The sequence below is a fragment of the Drosophila bipectinata genome, chromosome 2L (assembly GCF_030179905.1).
Source record: "Drosophila bipectinata strain 14024-0381.07 chromosome 2L, DbipHiC1v2, whole genome shotgun sequence".
In the NCBI taxonomy this organism is placed as follows: Eukaryota; Metazoa; Arthropoda; class Insecta; order Diptera; family Drosophilidae; genus Drosophila; species Drosophila bipectinata.
The window spans coordinates 1,569,309-1,587,368 of NC_091736.1; the positions used below are offsets into that span (position 1 = coordinate 1,569,309).

An 18,060-nucleotide genomic window follows, 5' to 3' on the forward strand; every position below is an offset into this window, starting at 1 on the left:
TGCGTACTTGGGTTCCAGCATGATGGCTCATTGTTGTCTGCTCTCCGCTCGGCATTCACCTTTATTTGCTCTAGGAGTTATTTATTCAAAAGCACAACAATTTCGCAAATCTCTTCTTCCTATATACACATTCGTATGTTTATTTATTTATCTGGCTTTTAGCTAAACTTTGGCTTTTCGACTCTTTGTGCCAAGTTCCATTTCAATGGGCTCGCCCTTCATGCTCCGTCTGGCATAATGCGTTCCCCTACATTTCCTCCACGCGTCCTGGTTTATTTGCTTTTCCAGCAATGCAAGTCATTGCTTCCTTTTGACGTCATTATAATTCAGAGTCCAAACAAAGACTCTGCTTTTTTGTTGGGTGAGGCAATTTAAAATTTTATTGAGGACCTTGGGGAAAGATGGTCGAAAAGAAGTGCATATTTGATTTGGCAAAAGCCTTTCCACTGCCGGATAATCGATATTTGCTACGTATTTTTTCCCTATTTTCCTGGTTGGCGAGCTTGGGCAACACTTTCCAGTCAGCTTCAATTACACGGCTCCGACAGCTCAGCTTCCAGTCCCCCAGAGCCGGGCTCTTCTTGAGCCTTCTGGCAAAGCGAATAAGTGCTTTTCTATTTGCCAACGTCTTTTGTGCAAGTTCCCGGCGCTTATGCAAAAGAAGACGTCGCCCATTATGCAAGGTAATCGAAGCGCAAAGACAGTCTTTCGTTGCTGTCAGAGTCGTGGGCCCATCGATTGGGATTGACTTTTCTAGATCCCGGGCCAAGGCCATTAGCCAAGGTGTATGTATCAGACCCGGACACTCTTTTCTGGCCATTTAATGAAATTCGAAAATAAGGATCTAGGCAGAATCACTCCAGCCAAGTGACTGGCCCCCAAAATTAGGCCACAAAAATTATGATTATGATGTGTTCATTGTTTTTATGTGGAGCGCTTTTCCGCTCCCAGCAATACGCGGTATACGCAATATGTTTGTACTTTTCTACATTTAAACGTACCCACACACATTCGAGACATGTTCTACCAAAAGTGCTTACAAATAGTCTTGGCTTTTTGCTGCCTGGTTTTGTAATTCAGAAGGGAATATTCGACCAAATCCAAAAATATAAGCTTAAAGGCAAAAATTAGTCTAAAATAATATAGTTTGAAGGTTTGTAGATTATCCACATATTTTATTAAAGATGTATCTAAGAGGTATTATCCTGTCGATACCTTTTCGCAATCCATTGGATTCGCCAAGTTGTTTTTGTCTTTTGGCACTCGAGTTTTGTTTACATTTCGTCCTGCTAATCACATGCAAATCCTTTTAAGTCGCAATGACTTTGTGACTTGAGCGTATAATAAGCTCATTTGTAATGGAAATAAGAACACACACTCTCTGTGTGTGTGTGCGAGGAGTGTGGTATGAGCCTGTTTATGTTTGAAATAGCTGCAGGTTATTTGGCATAACCTTTTTTGTGACTCTGTTGTTGGCATTCGCAGGAAGAGAAGCAGCCGCCTGTGTGCGGAATTTCTGGCTTTTATTTATGTTCCCGTCTGAATGGTCGACTGAATGAGAGTGAGTGTGTGCGGGTGGGTCGGAAGTGAATGAGCTTCTTCCTCTGACATATTAAAATATGAATCTAATGTTCATTTTATACGCGTAATTTACGCCGCGAGGCAGAGCGTGAGCTTCATTTGTGGAGCTTACCGTCGGGAAGTGCGCCAGAGTCCACGTTTCTTCTTTAGATAAGGTAAAATAAATTTAAATACTTTAACATGGCTTTAAGGCCACAGCATTGAGGTAGAAATGTTTACCCAGAAACCCGCAAAAAAGTTGAAAATGATATGTCAATTAGAAATGATAATTTAATTTAATTTCCACTGGCATGTTATGAGATTCATTTAATGAATACTCCAAGCTGTACGTTTAATATGAAATATGTGATTTATTTGCCATCGCCCGAATCCTTTCAGACAGTCACCCACATATGTTTGCGCTCGCCAATTTGCGCTGCTTTTGAAATGCCAGCTAATTTATTAGCGACCTCCCCGATGCCGGCAGGCAGCACCTTTAAAATGTTGTAATAAATGTCACACATGCCATTCCGGCCCGCCCCGAAAGTTATGGCCACGCATTTGTCACACGCATTTCGACGTGGCTAAAATAAAGCAAGAAGTGAGGGAGCCCACCGATGGGAGCTGGGAGTACACAAATAAATACGATAAATTAAAATATTTTTAATTAAAATTCCAAATAAAGAAAGCTTGCAGTTGAACAGAAAAACCAGAAATGTAATTCTTACAAAAAAACAATGTCGTTCAGTATTCCGCAACCTTGCAACTAAAATATCCTTCGGTCTGAAAACGTTAATGAATCATATTTGGCTTAAATAGAAAATCAAAAGCTGTCAATTATTGAAATGTATAATTTATGGCCATGTTTTGTGGAAATTTAAATGAAAAAAGCTTTTCTTCTTGACTTTAAGGAAGGGAGGAAAAATTACCACCGTTTTATCATCGATTGCTGCAGCAGCTGTTGCACTTTGATTATATAGTTCTAGCCTTCCCCCGCTCCCGATTTCGGACCGTTGTCATAAAAGTCAATACCGTTTCCAACTGCCTTGACCCTTTTTATATTCGCAGGCGCTCGCAGCCGTGATCCTTTCGCACATATGTGCCGGGGATCCTTATACAACTTAATCGCAGCATTTTCATAAAATTTTATTGAATTTTAAAACGAAGCCCAGCTACTTGGGCAAATATCATTTATTTTATTGTTCAATTCCGGAGTAAAGTATTTCTCAGCAACATGTCCTTTCGTTCTGCTGTATGTGTGTGTATATACATGGGAGGGGAATGTGGGTGTCCTGTTCTGATTTCCTGGTCGTCTGCTGGCGAGTGGCAGCTGTGCCGTAAAACCTAAGACCAGCCCACCCGCCTTGCTTCTCCTTGGACTTGGTTTCGGTATCCGTATCCGCATCCGTATCCTTCTCTGTTTGTGGCACTTTGGCCCATTCGTAATGAATGTTTATTGCACCGGACATGTACATGTTTTTGCTTTCGCTCTAGACGCCCACACTGCCCCCCTGGACCATCGATGTATCTGGTATCTGCTCCTTGGCCGCCTTTGTGTTTTTCAAGTCGTTTCTGGTCAACAAGACTGCGTAATTGCTTTTGGTTTCTCCTGCATTTCCTACTCTTGTTGTTCCAACGTTTCCCCTCGGCCAGCACTGGTCGCCAATAAGAAGTCAGTGGAGTCAAGTGGGGAGACGACAGCAATTTGTACAGCGATATCTGAACAGATCCGCTAAGCGATTATATTACCTTCATCGCAAAAAAACAGGGCATTTCCTTCGTTCTGTGGATTGAATCATGGCCTTTGTTGGGTTCTGCGAAATGAGCATTAATAAGGTAACCATTAATAAGGTAAACCATACCCCGAAGAAACATGAATTCTTCCAAGTCCAAGACCAACATATAACTTTTTAATAATCGTAAAAGCAAACAACTAAAGCTAAAAGGCCAACAAAAACTCCAACAACACAATCTAGTTAAATAAGAATAAACGTTGGCACATATTAAAAAGCCAAAGAAACTCAAAGTTTGCCGCTGAGACCGCCGGGCGTCAAAAAGGACGAATACGAATCCTGGCTACAAAAAGTAAGTCATTGTTATGCATGACGCCAACTGGCAACTGCGAAAGCCAGGACCGAGAGCCAAGTCGAGGGCTCTGATTTCCATAAACAGCAACAACAAGTGTTCTCTGCTGGCAACAAGAAAAATATTAAAGATTCTGAAAACCATAATCTTATTGACGTGATAGGATTACACTTTGCTAAGTGAATTAATAAAGTATGCGAGTTGGCTTGCTCGGTGGGAGCCAGTATGGCTGAGACCGACTATGGCTGAGAGTGTGGCCAACTACTTAGGGCCAACCACTCAATATGATATGCACACAATATTATGGTCGAATGCCGGTCGAACCGGGCATCGGCATAATAAGTGCGGCTCTGGAACGTGGCCTGATTCTTGACAAGGGATGAGCCTCGGACCCCGGAAAAACTTTCGCAGCTTTCAACTTTTTGCCAAGTTGCCTACTCAACGTTATTAACATAATTTATCACGACAGCGACACCAGACTCCCCTTTCTTCCATTGTCCCTTCAACTCGCCGTTCAAGTAGCCGTCCAATAAGGTAACACTTTTGTTCGGCTCCTCGAAAGTTTGCTGCGAAAGTTTTCCGCCCCAAACATATTCATTACATAATCATTATGGCCAGCAGAGTTTCTTTTCTGTCAACGATTTTATTAGCCGCCACCTACCAGTTCAGCTACCAACTTTGGTGCCAAAATAATTATGTCCTTCGACCAATGATTAATCATTGTTCGATTTGCCTGCCGAAACTCTTCAGACTCGTCGCTGGTTGTTTGTTGGCTGTCGGTTGGAATTGCCTTTTTGCAGCAAACAAAAAAAAGCGAAAATAAATTGGCATTTATTGTGATGACTTGCTGGGCGAGCAATTTTGACGGCTATACATCAAAATGTCCAACAGTTGCCGGGCTTTTCGGTGAGTGGACCCCAGGGGGCACTTAATTCTGTCAGATTGGAGGTTTTTCTTCTTTTCCCCCGGTATTCCCTGTTATTCGAGCTTTGGAAAATTAAGTTGCGTTTTCGAATGGGTGTATTTTGATTGTGGGGTTTAGAAGTCCATTAAAGAGATTTAGACGATTGACTTGGTCTCTTAAAAAAAGAAGAGCTGTGATTTTAGACAAGGATAAAGATTAAAGTTGTAAATAGGGGCTTTGGGTTGTTTATTTTTAGCTATATTTTTAAAAAAAAATTCTCTTTTCATATTTAAAGTAAAGTACTTTGTTTTATCCTATTCTGCCTTTGAAAATCTAAGAAAGCTAAAGATAATCTTTAAAATATTTTCTGGATTAATCTTTTCATTTTGAAAAACTTTTTCTATTAAATTCCTGCTGACCTTGAATTGCCCGAAATTAATGTCCTCGACATTCCAGAGAAACACCCATAAAAAGAGCTTAGCCATTCGTCTATAATTCGAAAAGTTTTCCAAAAAGGCCAACTATAAAGCGCCTCCTGCAAGCTTCTGAGTCTTTGGCCATTAAAAAGTTGCGTTCTGCAATTTCAATTGCAGGATCCTGACAAGTTCCTAAGCAAATTATAAACTATGTGCAAATTTGAAATTGGCAGGCCAAGACAAACGACACTCTGTGAAACCTATATACCAAGTGTTGTAAGTGTTGCTCGAAACTCTAGTGCCAGATTCCGGACAGAAAGTTGGTCGTTGGCAGGCTTATTACATATTTCTGCAGCTGCCAATAAATGCAAATTGCCTGCCAATTATTGGCTGTGTGATTGCCAAGATAGGGGCCAGTAAAGGCTAACTTTGGCTTAAAGTCATTTGATATTTTTGCCAGAAATAAACCAACTCATTTCTCTAATATTAATGTTTTTGTTATTTATTGTGTTGTTGTCGCCGGCTCGTAATTAATGCAAATTAGATATGGACCTGCGACGAAATGAGTTTTTCATCAAGTCTAACAACTTAATTAGCTCATAAAAATGACGCCCCAAAGCTGTTAACCCACCCCGGCCACCATTTTCCGTGTTTCTGCGTGTTGCGGCCACTTAAGCGCGGCACAGATTGCCAATGACACCCCTGCCCAGGCCTCTTCCCTACCCTTGTGCCGTGACTCCTCCACGGACTTGGCTCTTGGTATCCGGAAATGCCGCTCTGCTCCGCTCCGGTCCGGGCAGGTCGTAGGTCACGGCGTAGGCGCAAAGCTAATTAGTATTAAGTGCTCTTGCGGCACTTGAGGCCTTTCCTCGCTCGTTTTCATCGTTCTGGGTTTGTTGTCGCCTCGGGTGTGGCAACAATATTTTTGTGTGTGCGGTCAGTTGTTAAATTCCAGCAAAACGTTCACGGCAAACATTTTTGAAACGATATATTCATAAGCGATGAACGAAGATTTAATGCTCTCTTTTTAAGTTGATAAAAATGGATTTTCGATTCTTGAAGAACTTATATCAGATCTGCATTTTGAATTTCTAATGGTAAGTAATTTAGATGTAAAGATGTAGATATTAGTTCACAGTTTAGTCGGTTTCGGAATCTGGAAAAGTTTCTGGAATGCCACAAAAAGGCATGCTTGTACCAGCGATTTAGTGGCGCCTGAGCGAACAATGAATCCAGAACCAAGTCCAAGTTGAATTTGGCTTTTTTGCCTAATTTGTGCGTTACATTCCCTTGCTTACCATGATGATGATGGTGGTGATGGCATGTTGGGAGAGGGTACCACCATAAACATAAATGCAGGGTCAAGAGGAACGTCTGATGTCCTTGTTTATTAAGCTAAAACGTTAAGTTTGTAAATCAAATTGTACTATTTTTTAAGATCTTTAAAGAGTGGAAAAAATAAGTATATTCAAAAATTAAACACAATTAATATAATCTGACCTACCAGTAAGCTTAATTCATCAATATTTCAGACTGTCAATTATCTTATTAAAATCCATTTACCCCCAACTATCGGCAGAGCCCCCTTGAAATGGAAATGCCCCCTGCCATGGCCGGCCCGAGCCGGAGGCACGTAGCCGCTTTACTTTAGGTTAACTCATTTCCACTGCTCACATGACTTTATGCAATAACATCCAAATAAAATTATCTTATCAGCCACTGAAGCATCCTGCGTGTCCTGGCTCCTGTGTGCGCTGGCGCCTGTGTTGGTGCGTGTGTGAGCGGGCTAATTTTATTGCATAAAACTTGTGCTTATTGCGTTTCTCATTCCGATGGTCCCTGCCGTCCCGCGCCGAGTGGAAAAATTGCACGTTCCGGTCATACAATGCGAACGTGACCGCTTGACCATATAGCCGGGCCAAGAGATCGGGCCATCAGGACCAGCAGGACCAACATACACGCGTCCTGGTCCTGGTCTTGGTCCTGCTCGTGGCAGTGGCTGACATGTCCCATTTCCATGTAATGGCATGGCTTAGGGCCAAGAGCAGCGTTCCGTTGGCAGCACAGCCAGAATTACTGTAATTCATGGTAATTTTTTGTATCTTTTTGCGGGTGATGCGTACGCCGTACGGCGCTTGGATGACAATTGGCTTGTTGCTCTAGGAAATGGATCCTAATGCGAGTGAAACAAGTTGTCACAATGTGAAATTACCCAGGTTCTTGCCAGGTTTCTACAAAGTGTATTAACAGAAACGAGACATTAACTTGGCCCGAGAAGGTGATCCACAAAAACATGAATGTAATTATAACTAAAGTAGAAAATAAATACAAAAGTCATGCCAAAAATAAATGTTTACAGGAAGGGGCAAAAATTTGTAAGATAATCCTGACTGGAGACAAAATAAAGGACTAGAACTCTCACCATTTGCTGCCAACGTGGCACGTACTCCCTTTGCCACGTAATGACAGGAACGGAAAGAGCAGAAAATTCAAATACAAATATACATACATTTTGTGGCAAGAATTTGTAGCTCGTTACATTCCAAGTCTAAGGCACTCACGTAATATCTGTTTACACGTTGCAACTCTTATTAGTTGTGCCCACAATATACTAAGCCAAATAATATTTATATACATATTTATCTATGCATCTGTGTATCTACTGGAATTCGGGTGAACTTACCAAGCCGGAAGTGTTGATTTTCATTAAAGGCCACCCGTTCAATGGCAAAAATATTAAATTTATTTGTTTGACTTGGAATATATGTGTGTGTTTTCTGATAAACTTATTAAATTAGCCTGCCTGAGTGGCTCGGCTTGAGTGTGTGGCTTGATTGTCTCTTTGCTAGACTGCTTTTTATCGAAACCCAGTCAAATGAAAATGCTTGATTATTTTCTAATGCGCTTCATCAGTTCCCAAACACGAAATATTATTAAAATTCAGAATTCAAGAGGCCGAAAACAGGCAGAATTTTAATTATTTTTTGGGAAATCGGAGAAAGGAAAAGAAACAGCCATTGATCAATTATGATTTATTCGATTCATCACCGAAAGCAATAATTCCCAAGTGTCTCTGTTAAAATTTTCATTCGAGAGGAAATAACTCTAACTCAAAGTCTGGCTCCGACTGACAGTTGCATTTTGCGATAAACACTCCAACTATGGCAGATGCAAAGGATCTTAAATTGTAGCCCAAGAAAAGCCAGTCCAGTTGTCATATAAATGGAAAAAGGCAGACAATGGCCGACTGCCACTAGAAGGAAAAACATGAAATTTAATATCCAAAGCGGATGGCAGAGCCCAATGAAATTTAAAACCGAATTTCCAGTCATACAATGTCCTGTCCCTTTGCCGGCATTTGTTTACATATATATATGTTTATGCATATATATAGGTAGCGAATATTTGCATCTATCCTTTAGAGTCTATCGTAGAGAGTGGTTGATATAGTGTAAATATTTTGACATGGCAATATGTTGTCACAACCGTGGTGTGTGTGTCCTCTGACGAGTGCTTGTACGAATTTCGGCCATTGTCGAGCTAAAGATGGAAAGTTTATTTGCTGCCCATGTCCCAGCATTTGCTGTTAATTTGTAAAATTTCACTTTATAAATAAAATTCAACTCTGGCATTTGTTTTGACCAGGCGGACGTGAACGTAGGCGGTTGGCGTCTTCGGTGGGGCTGGCGCCTCTCCATTCCGGGTTGTCGTACCATAAGTTTTCCAATTTGCATAACTTCCGCAGCAGTTGGGACTATAAATATGCAAAGGGTTTTACGACCGTCCCTGTATGCAAGTGCCTCCAAGAAAATGCTTTCTGGCTAGGCTCTCCACCTCCTTTGGAGTGGATGGATGGGACTCTGTTCTCTGTTTGTTGCTTACTTGGTTTCTGTTGCGCTTGAATTGAAATTGAAGTGTCCTAAACTGTTGGAGGCACACAGAAAGTGTTTTCATACCAGATGATGGATAAATTCTTACAAAATTGCACTCAACTGGGTTACTTAGAGCTAGAATAAGATCTATGATCTAGCAACCTCTATTTTGCTTGCTACTGAATTAGTTAGTAGTAGGCATTCAACCAGATATCATCATTGACACAGTCGCCAGATCTGACGCATCTACATTTCGATCAGTAAATTATAAAAATCTAGTATTTCGGAGAGTATCTCTAGAAACAAGCTCTGTGGTAAGTAGGAATTCAAAACTCTGTGGTTAGTATACCGAGTGCAGTCTTCATCTGCCCGATATCATCGACAACAGAGTCTCGGAATCGGATTGGCAATCGAAATCATACATCATGGGCTTCGATGTATCCTGCATTGTGGGCCACGTGGACCAGGAGCTGATCTGCCCCATCTGTACGGATGTCCTTGAGGAGCCAGTGCAGTCCAGCGGCTGTGAGCATGCCTACTGTCGGGCGTGCATCGACAAGTGGATACAGCAGAAACAGATCTGTCCGGTGGACCGGTCTGCCTTGCTTCCCGGCCATTTGGTGCCCGTATCCCGTCTGATGCGCAATATGCTCTCCCGGCTAAAGATCAAGTGCACCTTTGCCGAGAACGGCTGCTCCCAGCTGCTGGCCCTCGAGGGGTTCCGACGCCATGTGGCTGGCTGCGAGCATAATCCCAAGGTCATGGTCGACTGCAACAAGGGGTGCGGCATGCAGGTGCCCAAGGACGAGCTGGCCACACACAACTGCGTGTTCGAGCTTCGGGAGCTGGTCCAGAGCAAAGTAACCGAGATCGCCGAGCTGAAGAAAAAGCAGGCCAACCACGAGCTGCGCCTCGTAACCCAGGGATGCGAGCTGGAGCTGCTCCAGTACTACATTGCTGCCCTGAGGTCCACCAGTCCGCTGATGCGCAATATCGGCGAGCAGCTGGATCGCTATTCTCTGATGCAGTGGGGCCATGGTCTGCCCCTGGGCGATGTCCGCAATTGGGGCAGTCTTATTTCCACTCCGGACACCACCATGCACGTAATGGTGCGCGATGTTCTGCGCAACTGCGGCTGTCCGATGCACTTGGTGAATCTGATGTTGGACCGGTGTCACGAGGACCGTTGGCCCGATGGCCTGACCTCGCTGGACGTCCGGCGCGAGAACCTAAATCGCCTAAACCTGTATGTCACCCGAATGCTGCCCCCGCTGGCCAGCGGGAAGCCGTGCGTGGTGGTTCTCGGCGGGGACAACACCCACATGGCAGAGAACCTCCGGCCCACCCTCGGGCTAGTGATGATATTTGTCGACGGGGTCTATGAGATGCAAGAGATCGTGCCGGATGGCGATTTCCTCTGATCCAGGCAACATTTGTATCTACCAGGTCTAAATTCTGTTTGGTAACAACCTACACTGGACCTACTGGACACGACACACGCTTTTAATGTAAAAAAATTTCACAACCTAAATGAGTTGACCGCATTCGGGCGAAGACCCCCGTCTCGGCTCGCTTATCGGAACAACAAGATAAGAATTTCATAAAAGGATCACCGCTTTAGACTCTCTAGTTTCTAAACTAATTGTGCAGATGTATAATCAAGAACTGATACCCAAAGCATGTATAATTATAAGCAGAATTATAGTATTTAATCAACTACCAAATGGTTCTCATTAAATAAAAATCCATGGCGACGTACTTTACTCTTAGCCAGCTTAACTCGAATTGCCATTGGAGTTGACAGTTATTCTTCCCGGCAATTACGCGGCAATTATGAGAGCACAGTGAACACTCGGGCGTATGCGTAATATTCTAGCCAAATTAAATAAACGCGTAAGCCGGGATTGAGGTTGTTCCGACTCGACGGATGGCTGGTGGGTGGGTGGGCGGCAGATGTGGGCTGAAAGTGAGCGAGTGGTTTGCGGTGGGTGGAGGAAACTTGTAATGGAAATGCAGAAAGTTTGCTTGCGCTCGGTTCGTGGCAGTTGGCGACACCATTTGGCAAACTTTTACAAATTGTACAAAATTTAATTTCCCAACTGAGATAAATTTTTGGTGCCATTACGATTTTAGTCAAACAATTGAAATTCGGATCTCAGATCAAATGAAAATTAATGGCCTGCAAGGGATACACAGTCGGGAGCCAAGGACTGAAGGACTCAAGGACTCGTCGTAGTGTAAATATTGCAGGAGGGAGCCAAACTTAAACAAAATACAAACGAAATTAGTGTCAATTCAAACACGACTCTTTGTGATCTAATTAAATGGCCAGGTAAACACCTAGAGAACACATGCACTCCCAAGTTGATTAGGCCAGGCCGACAGGACAAAGGAGCGACTAACTAACCATATAATACTACGGCTAATACAATGATAGATGTCTGCATCTGGGATCGTCTGCAGGGTCTTCTGCAAAAACCGAAGCCTAATGCAACAAAAGCCAAAACTTAATTAATATTTACATGGGCACTCCCTCCCTCCCGAGGTGAAAGCTGCTTCGGTTCTGTTGTCCTTATCTTGTGTTTTGGGGGGCAGTTGTGTTCGCCTGTGTACGCCAGGCGCCTTCCTGGGCCCTGCAGGACCTGCACAGGAGATGCCTAGACTTCTTCCCGCTTGCATGGCTGCTAGAAATCAATTCGCATTGTTAACCCATGATTGGATATTATTGATTCAATTTGCTGCCAACCGACCAAACATGTTTTATGCATACCCAGGCCTTGCCTCCTTTTTCCACCCACTACCTAGCTACTTCCCCGGCCTGCCCCCGGCTGGTGGTGCATATGTGCTGATAATGTCCTTCAGTATCGATAATGGTGAATATGCACGCTTGCACACCAACACCAACACTGCGTCTCACAGTGAGCTCTACAAGTAAACACACACCAATGCACCGTTGGCTAAACTAAACTCTCAACAGAGTTTAATTTATGCATTTGTTGCACTTGACTTTGTGGATACAGTGGGCTATAAGTGGTTAGATAACGGCTTGTAAAGTCTTGAACTAAACAAAAAAATATACATAATTGGTATTATTTTTATGAAAAAAGAATAACTAGTATCATCATTTTACACAATATTATTTTTTACTATAATTATTTTCACCACTGTCCTTCAATCCATAAATTCATGTAGAGACACAGACAATAGAAGTTATCGTTGAAAGTCAAGAAGTTCACATCCCACCTGACCACATTCCCTAAAGCTACATGACAAAAGTTGGCTTTTCTGAAAGGATTTTACATCCTTTTTGGCGACTGGACATTGATTGTTCCATATGAGAGCTCAGTTGTTCCCGCTGCAGGGAAAATTTATGAAAATTCCAAGTGACAGCTATTGAAATACATTACAGTTTGTAGAGTTTTAATTATTTGGTTAAGCATATTAAAGTTTATATTTCTGCTTAGGCAAACCTCTATAACAAGGATACCTACTATCAAAACAGGATAATGAGCAAGATTCATGTTATTCATGTCACTATTAATAACAATGGCAATTGTAACACAAAACAATAAGGTATACATGGTACTAGCTCTAAGGACTCTTGTGGCTGTTTATAGTTTCCTGTTGCTTGTTTTAGAATTTCACTCTGCCCATTGGCATAATTTCGATGGAAATTACAACGATGGCCCGACTTCCATCATCGCAGCGTAAATCACGGAGCCTGCACAATGGAATTTATGCCAAGAAAAATATGCAACAGCGGTTGCTAGCGGCTTCTTCGCCATCGCAACTTGGGGGGAACAACAACCGAAAAATGCACACCCACAGTGTGGAAAACGGCAGTAAATTGGCGGCGATAAAATTGAAGCCCGGCTGGAAGCTGGGCCAACCGATTTGGCTCAGATTCGTGATGGCGGCGGAGAAGGGCCGAGGCAGTCGGCGCGGTGAGTTGTGAAAACCAAACGGAAATGGCGGGTCATAACTTGTCGGCCGGCTGGAGCCACAAAAGCGTTGGAAAAGCTATTAGGCGAGTTCCCTTCTGCCCTTGGCCAGTGGCTATGTTACCTGCCAGCCAATACCTGGTAATACTGGGAGGCATTTGATTGGAGGAGATTGCATCGGAAGTGCTGGTCTGGGAGTTGAGTCACCAAATAGGAATCAGGTGAGGTGTTTACTTTCCTAGTGATTTTGTCATTTAACTAGTACGATACCCGGTATTGAATAAGTATAAAACTACATAATTATAATTAAATAATCATTTATTAAAAAAAGTTAAAAATTAAAAAGAAATTGAAAATTCTAACTGGCAGCTTTGATTTAGTGGTGGACTAGCACCTCGTAGTTGTGGATCTTGATCTCCTGGCCACCGAAGGGAATGTACAGGCATCCGTGGGATCGGTGCACCTTGCCCACCACCAGACTTCCGGCGTGGTGACCTCGGCCTATGAACAGGGGCTCACCCGATCGCGTGTGTCCACTCTCCACAGCCCGGTGGGGCACATGGCCGTTGGAGCTGGGCACCCAGGAGTAGTGATGTCCCACAAGAATCTCGTAGTGGCCCTTCTGGTGCTCACCGCCGTCGTGGGCCACGTAGGCACAGCCCTTGCTGGGGATCACCTTGGCGGGCAGGTTCTCGCCGTCGTGGAAAGCACGGCCGACATAGATCGGGGATCCATCACAATCGTGACCGCCGCGGACAGCGTCATGCGGCACACCAGAGTGGGCGGAGGAGTGTACCCAGTGAACTGTGGCGAAATAAAATAAAGTTCCATAAATATACGGGTTAACAGATACCGATAAACATGAGATAAGCAGGCTAATAAATTATTGGCTCTTTGGTAACGACGGAAATATTACAATCATGATGGCAAGTGACATTAATGTATTGCAAAAAAAGCAAAGAATGATAACTTCATATTGCGATGGAAAAATTCCAAGGTAAAAAGCTTAGAAAACAACTATATTTTTAAAGATACACATCATTGGTTTTTTGAGGATATCTTTTGAATTAATTTTGTTCTTAGAAAGTAGTGATGTAAGCCTTGAAAATCATAGGTTGATCACTTTAGTAGATGTTGCTCCTTCGTGGAATATTTTCTTTAAGTCACTCTTAAGATTCATATTTCCAAGAAACTGATTCACTTAACACTTAATGTTTGTTCATAAACAAAAATGTTTATTTCACGACATGGCTTCACTTTGTTACTTACCCATTTTGGTGATTAATTTTTTTAGGTAAACTTAAAAAAGTATATTTGGTAAGCAGTTAAGTTACTACTCTGCGCTTCACTATGTGACTGTTAAACCGCTTCGACTCAGGTTCTAATTTATACTAAACGAAAAGGGCGAATCAGCTGGCGATAAAAGTCGACCGCCAGTGATTCACCAAACAAATAGTAGGAGAGCTTTACTTATCAATCTGTTTGAACATACACCTAACGATACGAAACAATAAATCACACAATCAAATTAGTGGTTACGTTAGCCCTTATCTCGTCGGTCCTTATCTTCCAGTGAATTCCAGTTCCCACTGCCAAAAATAGGCTTGTTAAGAATAAACAAATATAATTGATTTACTTTGGGCTTCCCCATTCCCATTTAACCATAATCAAATTGGATTATGGGCGGAGCCCAGGCGCCAACCCGCAAATCGGTTAGTCACCTTTAACCAATTCATATATATCTCACACTTGAACTGTCTGCAACCGGCTAAACGATTTATCCAATTTATGTACCTGGACCTGGACCAAAGGTATCCCCATCAATTTCGTTAACTTGCTGGGCGAGAGTGTAATAAAAATGTAATGGCATTTATTAAGTACACATTAATTTGATTTACGCGCAGGATATTTATTTTTATACGAGTTCAAGAGTTTTCCAGTTGAAATGATAGAGGAATAAAGACTGTTTTTATAAGGACAAGGCAGGTAACAAAAGATAACAAAAGCTTTAATAGAATAAAAGGGGTATTGTTAGTATTGCAGGCTAGCTACAATTAATAAACTCCCAGTTATTGATAAATTGGGGGATATTTTGCTATTTATGGTACAACTGATAACCTAATTTATTGGCTGATATTTGACCAGAAAATGCAATTAGATTAGTTTTTCTTTCCAAGGTAAACGTCACTAATGCGTTTCGAGCAGCTAGAGGATGCCACGCCCAACTAGTCGCCCGCAGGAATCAATTGCCATGAGATGGCCAAAAAAGCCATCTAGAGCTCCACTGGCAAGGACTTTGTATCCTTTTTCCCAGTTTTTCTCTTGCAATTTACTCCAATTGCATCCAGAGCGCAAAAAAATGGAAAACTTCGTTTAATGCCCACACTTTTGGGTGTCGTTTTTAGTATGACACCAGCAGGGAGCTGCAAACGCTTTTGGATTTTAGCTAAATGCTGATCCCAAAGGGGCTATAACCGGATGCAGGACGAGAGTGGGGGGAGGGGCGCTTTGGAGTGGATTCTGTGGGCCAATATCCCTGCAGACAAAGCTATTTGTTCACTTTCCAGAGCTCTGTCCGGATTAGTGTTAAATTTGTTTCTAAGGATGTGTAACGAAGTTTAAGTTACAACTTACAAGGGAAATGTATGATTTTTCTAGATTCTAGAAGGTTTATAATTATTATTGTGGGTATGCTTGTATAGTTAGTTAAATAAACTGAAAACACTTCCCCCTTATTTTTGGGTAGTTCATACTTTGAATAAGAAGAACTTTTGCCAACTTCTGATAAAATAGTTGGTCAAGCTTTAATTCTATTCTGGTCTAACCACACGAAGACTTGCCGAGCTCTACGACAATGGCATATTATTTTATTTTATTTTTGGTTTCGTCCCATTTTGGCTTGTGTTTATTTTATTCATGGCTAAAATTGTTAGCTGGAGAATTTCTACCCCAACATGGTGCTGGGTGTGTGTGGTTACCGACTCTCTGGTCTCTGGTCAGATGTTTTGACCCGTCATTCCCGATCTATCCCGGCTAGGTTTTAAGTTTCCCAGTTATGTTTATCTAAATGATGCCAGCAGGCAACGCTGCGTATGTGGAATATTTTTTATTGTGGTAAACACTCGCTTGTTGCCAGTTTCCAGTTGTTGGCTGTTTTGGACATTCGTTCTGGGGGTTTGAGTTCAGGGGGCTGTGGCATGGCACTTTTCTGTGTTTCACCAGATAAGCCAATTTATTCAGTTGTTCTTTTGAATATGCGTGTTAATTTCGTTGTGGACTCCATGTGCGGCAGGTATAGTTGTCGGGGATTATTGTGGTCATTATTAGACAAAGGTCGTTTTCCGCTAGTACTTCCATCTCTGGTGTTTATGATATTAGGTGTGGTTTTCATTTAGCAGCCAATTAAGCTGCCAAAGCTTTCATCTTAATCTAAGCTATAAAGTGTTTCAATAACCATTTGAGTTGCAAATTACTCATTGAACTTGAACATTTAAATACATTTAATCTTAATGTGAGGGGTAGATAACAAAAATACTTGTTTTTTTGCAATCAATTCTTGCGAATTTTGAGGTCTTATCTGTACAATTTTCTAATCTATACACATATCTGGTTTGTTTATTTTTTGCCAAAAGGGTCATAAAGCTAAAAAAAACAAGATTCGAATTTGTTGACAGGTTATTAGATATCATAAGAACTTCTACAAATTGTTATAACTTATTTTATATCAATATAACTATTAATAAAACCGATTATTTGGTGTTCTATAATTAAAAAAAAAACCTATAGTTCCCTTACTTCAATCAACTTCCTTTTGTTTCAAAGAACACTAACTTAACCCAATGAACTTGGCGAGTGTCCTTCCAGTCAAAGGACTCTCTCCTTAGACGAGGATTCATTCTCTCTGGCGATGAGTTTCGAACTCGAAAAACCGACTGCCCCGCCGAAGTGGCAACGATGTGGCATCGTCGTTTTGGCCGTGGCAAGGGAATTTCCACCAATGGAGTCGGCCGCCCCTGTCAGTCGTGCAACGGGCTTTCATCTGAACGGACGGACTGCGCCCAGCGAGGGTTGCCACGAAACTATTTGACGTGCGATTTAGCGATTTGCGATCCCACGCGAGTGTCTCCCCCACGAAATGTTGTTCGTTGTGTTGTCGCTGGCGTTGTCATTTGCTGGCTACTATCAGTCCTCGCCAAAGTTGTGAACGAGTGAAAGTTTTTGTGCATTTGTCGTGCGGCAGCTTCGGTTTACGGCTTACTTAGCAACATTTGCATCATTTGCCGCATTTGCGTGCTTTATTTAAAGTAATTATTCAAAGGTTGAATTTTTTTGAAAAACTATTTTTAAGGAGCTCTGAATAGTTTGTTCCAAAGTCCCAGCTTAGACCCTGACCCTTGCCACAAATAATTGATCAAGATAGTTTCAAAATGTTTAAAAATTTTTATGATCTTGCCTTTCTTAGATATTTGTACAGATTTCATGGTTCTTTAGACTTGCCAATTAAATAGTTGCATTCCCCATTTTGTTGAAAAACTAAACGGTCAAGCCACTTTGCACTAATTTATAGGTTTCTCGCTTCAATAAATTGTATACAGCAAAATACCCTAATTTGTCAGCCATCTTACCATAAAAAGCCACAGAAATTCCAACACCAAATCCTTTTACGGGAATGCAACAAACTAAATGGCCATAAAAACCGCTTACGAATGGTTACTGTGGGAAGGGGTGACAGAGAAGGGGCGACAAGGACTAAGGGGGAAAAGTGGAGCATTGCCAATGTTGAGACACAAACAAAGAGCCGCCATGTAACTAGCAAAATAATTTGTTGCAATAAATATTTGAAAATCCAGTTAAGCGAAGCATTTTCGTCACGAAGAGGCCAACTGGCCACAGAGTCCTTAAAGGACTCCACAAAAAATGCACCTCCGGCCAAGGGAATGTAAAGGATGACGCTAAGGATGAGGATGAAGGCTGAGGGCGCAGAGGTCTTGCTTCAAGGCGTTGTGTTGGTTGATGGCGGCCCTCAAGGAATTTTTCACTAGAGTATCAGGGTTACTAGGTTTAGTTTTATTTGGTTATATTTAACAATATTTTAAAAGTTACAAAATTTAAAAAATCTGAGAAGTTTTAAAAGTGTTTTTAGAATATACTTAGGTTGAAATATAATTAAGTTGTTATAAAGTTATTGACATCTTTGAGTCTGACGTATAGATTCTTTATTTTAATTTTATCCTTGTCAGAATCTATATAACATTTTTAAGTTTTTTCCTTTTTTTTATGTA

The 18,060-nt window shown here is 41.9% G+C and overlaps 3 protein-coding genes across 4 annotated transcripts in view; 2 read left to right on the plus strand and 1 right to left on the minus strand.

Moving 5' to 3' along the window:
- Positions 1-9,003: 9,003 nt before the first annotated feature.
- On the plus strand, positions 9,004-10,622 carry LOC108131139 (E3 ubiquitin-protein ligase NRDP1). 2 transcript variants are annotated; one of them, XM_017249871.3, is made up of 2 exons: positions 9,004-9,151; positions 9,226-10,622. In XM_017249871.3, exon 2 carries the CDS (start codon positions 9,263-9,265, stop codon positions 10,256-10,258), a length of 996 nt encoding a protein of 331 aa, XP_017105360.2. In that variant the 5' UTR covers positions 9,004-9,151; positions 9,226-9,262; the 3' UTR covers positions 10,259-10,622. The 2 variants fall into 2 exon arrangements, with proteins under 2 accessions (XP_017105360.2, XP_070133604.1); XM_070277503.1 differs by having other exon boundaries at positions 9,026-9,176.
- Positions 10,623-13,078: 2,456 nt separating this feature from the next.
- On the minus strand, positions 13,079-14,157 carry LOC108131142 (natterin-4-like). Its single transcript, XM_017249874.3, has 2 exons — positions 14,048-14,157; positions 13,079-13,582 (listed from the first exon to the last, which is right to left on the minus strand). The coding sequence occupies exons 1-2, from the start codon at positions 14,049-14,051 to the stop codon at positions 13,155-13,157; spliced, it is 432 nt and encodes a 143-aa protein (XP_017105363.1). The 5' UTR covers positions 14,052-14,157; the 3' UTR covers positions 13,079-13,154.
- A 2,651-nt stretch (positions 14,158-16,808) lies between these two features.
- Positions 16,809-18,060, plus strand: part of DIP-kappa (Dpr-interacting protein kappa) — a 43,731-nt gene continuing 42,479 nt past the window's right edge. The window contains exon 1 of the mRNA XM_070277259.1: positions 16,809-17,082. The gene's annotated coding sequence lies outside the window, so the exon portion shown is untranslated. The remainder of the gene's footprint in view (positions 17,083-18,060) is intronic.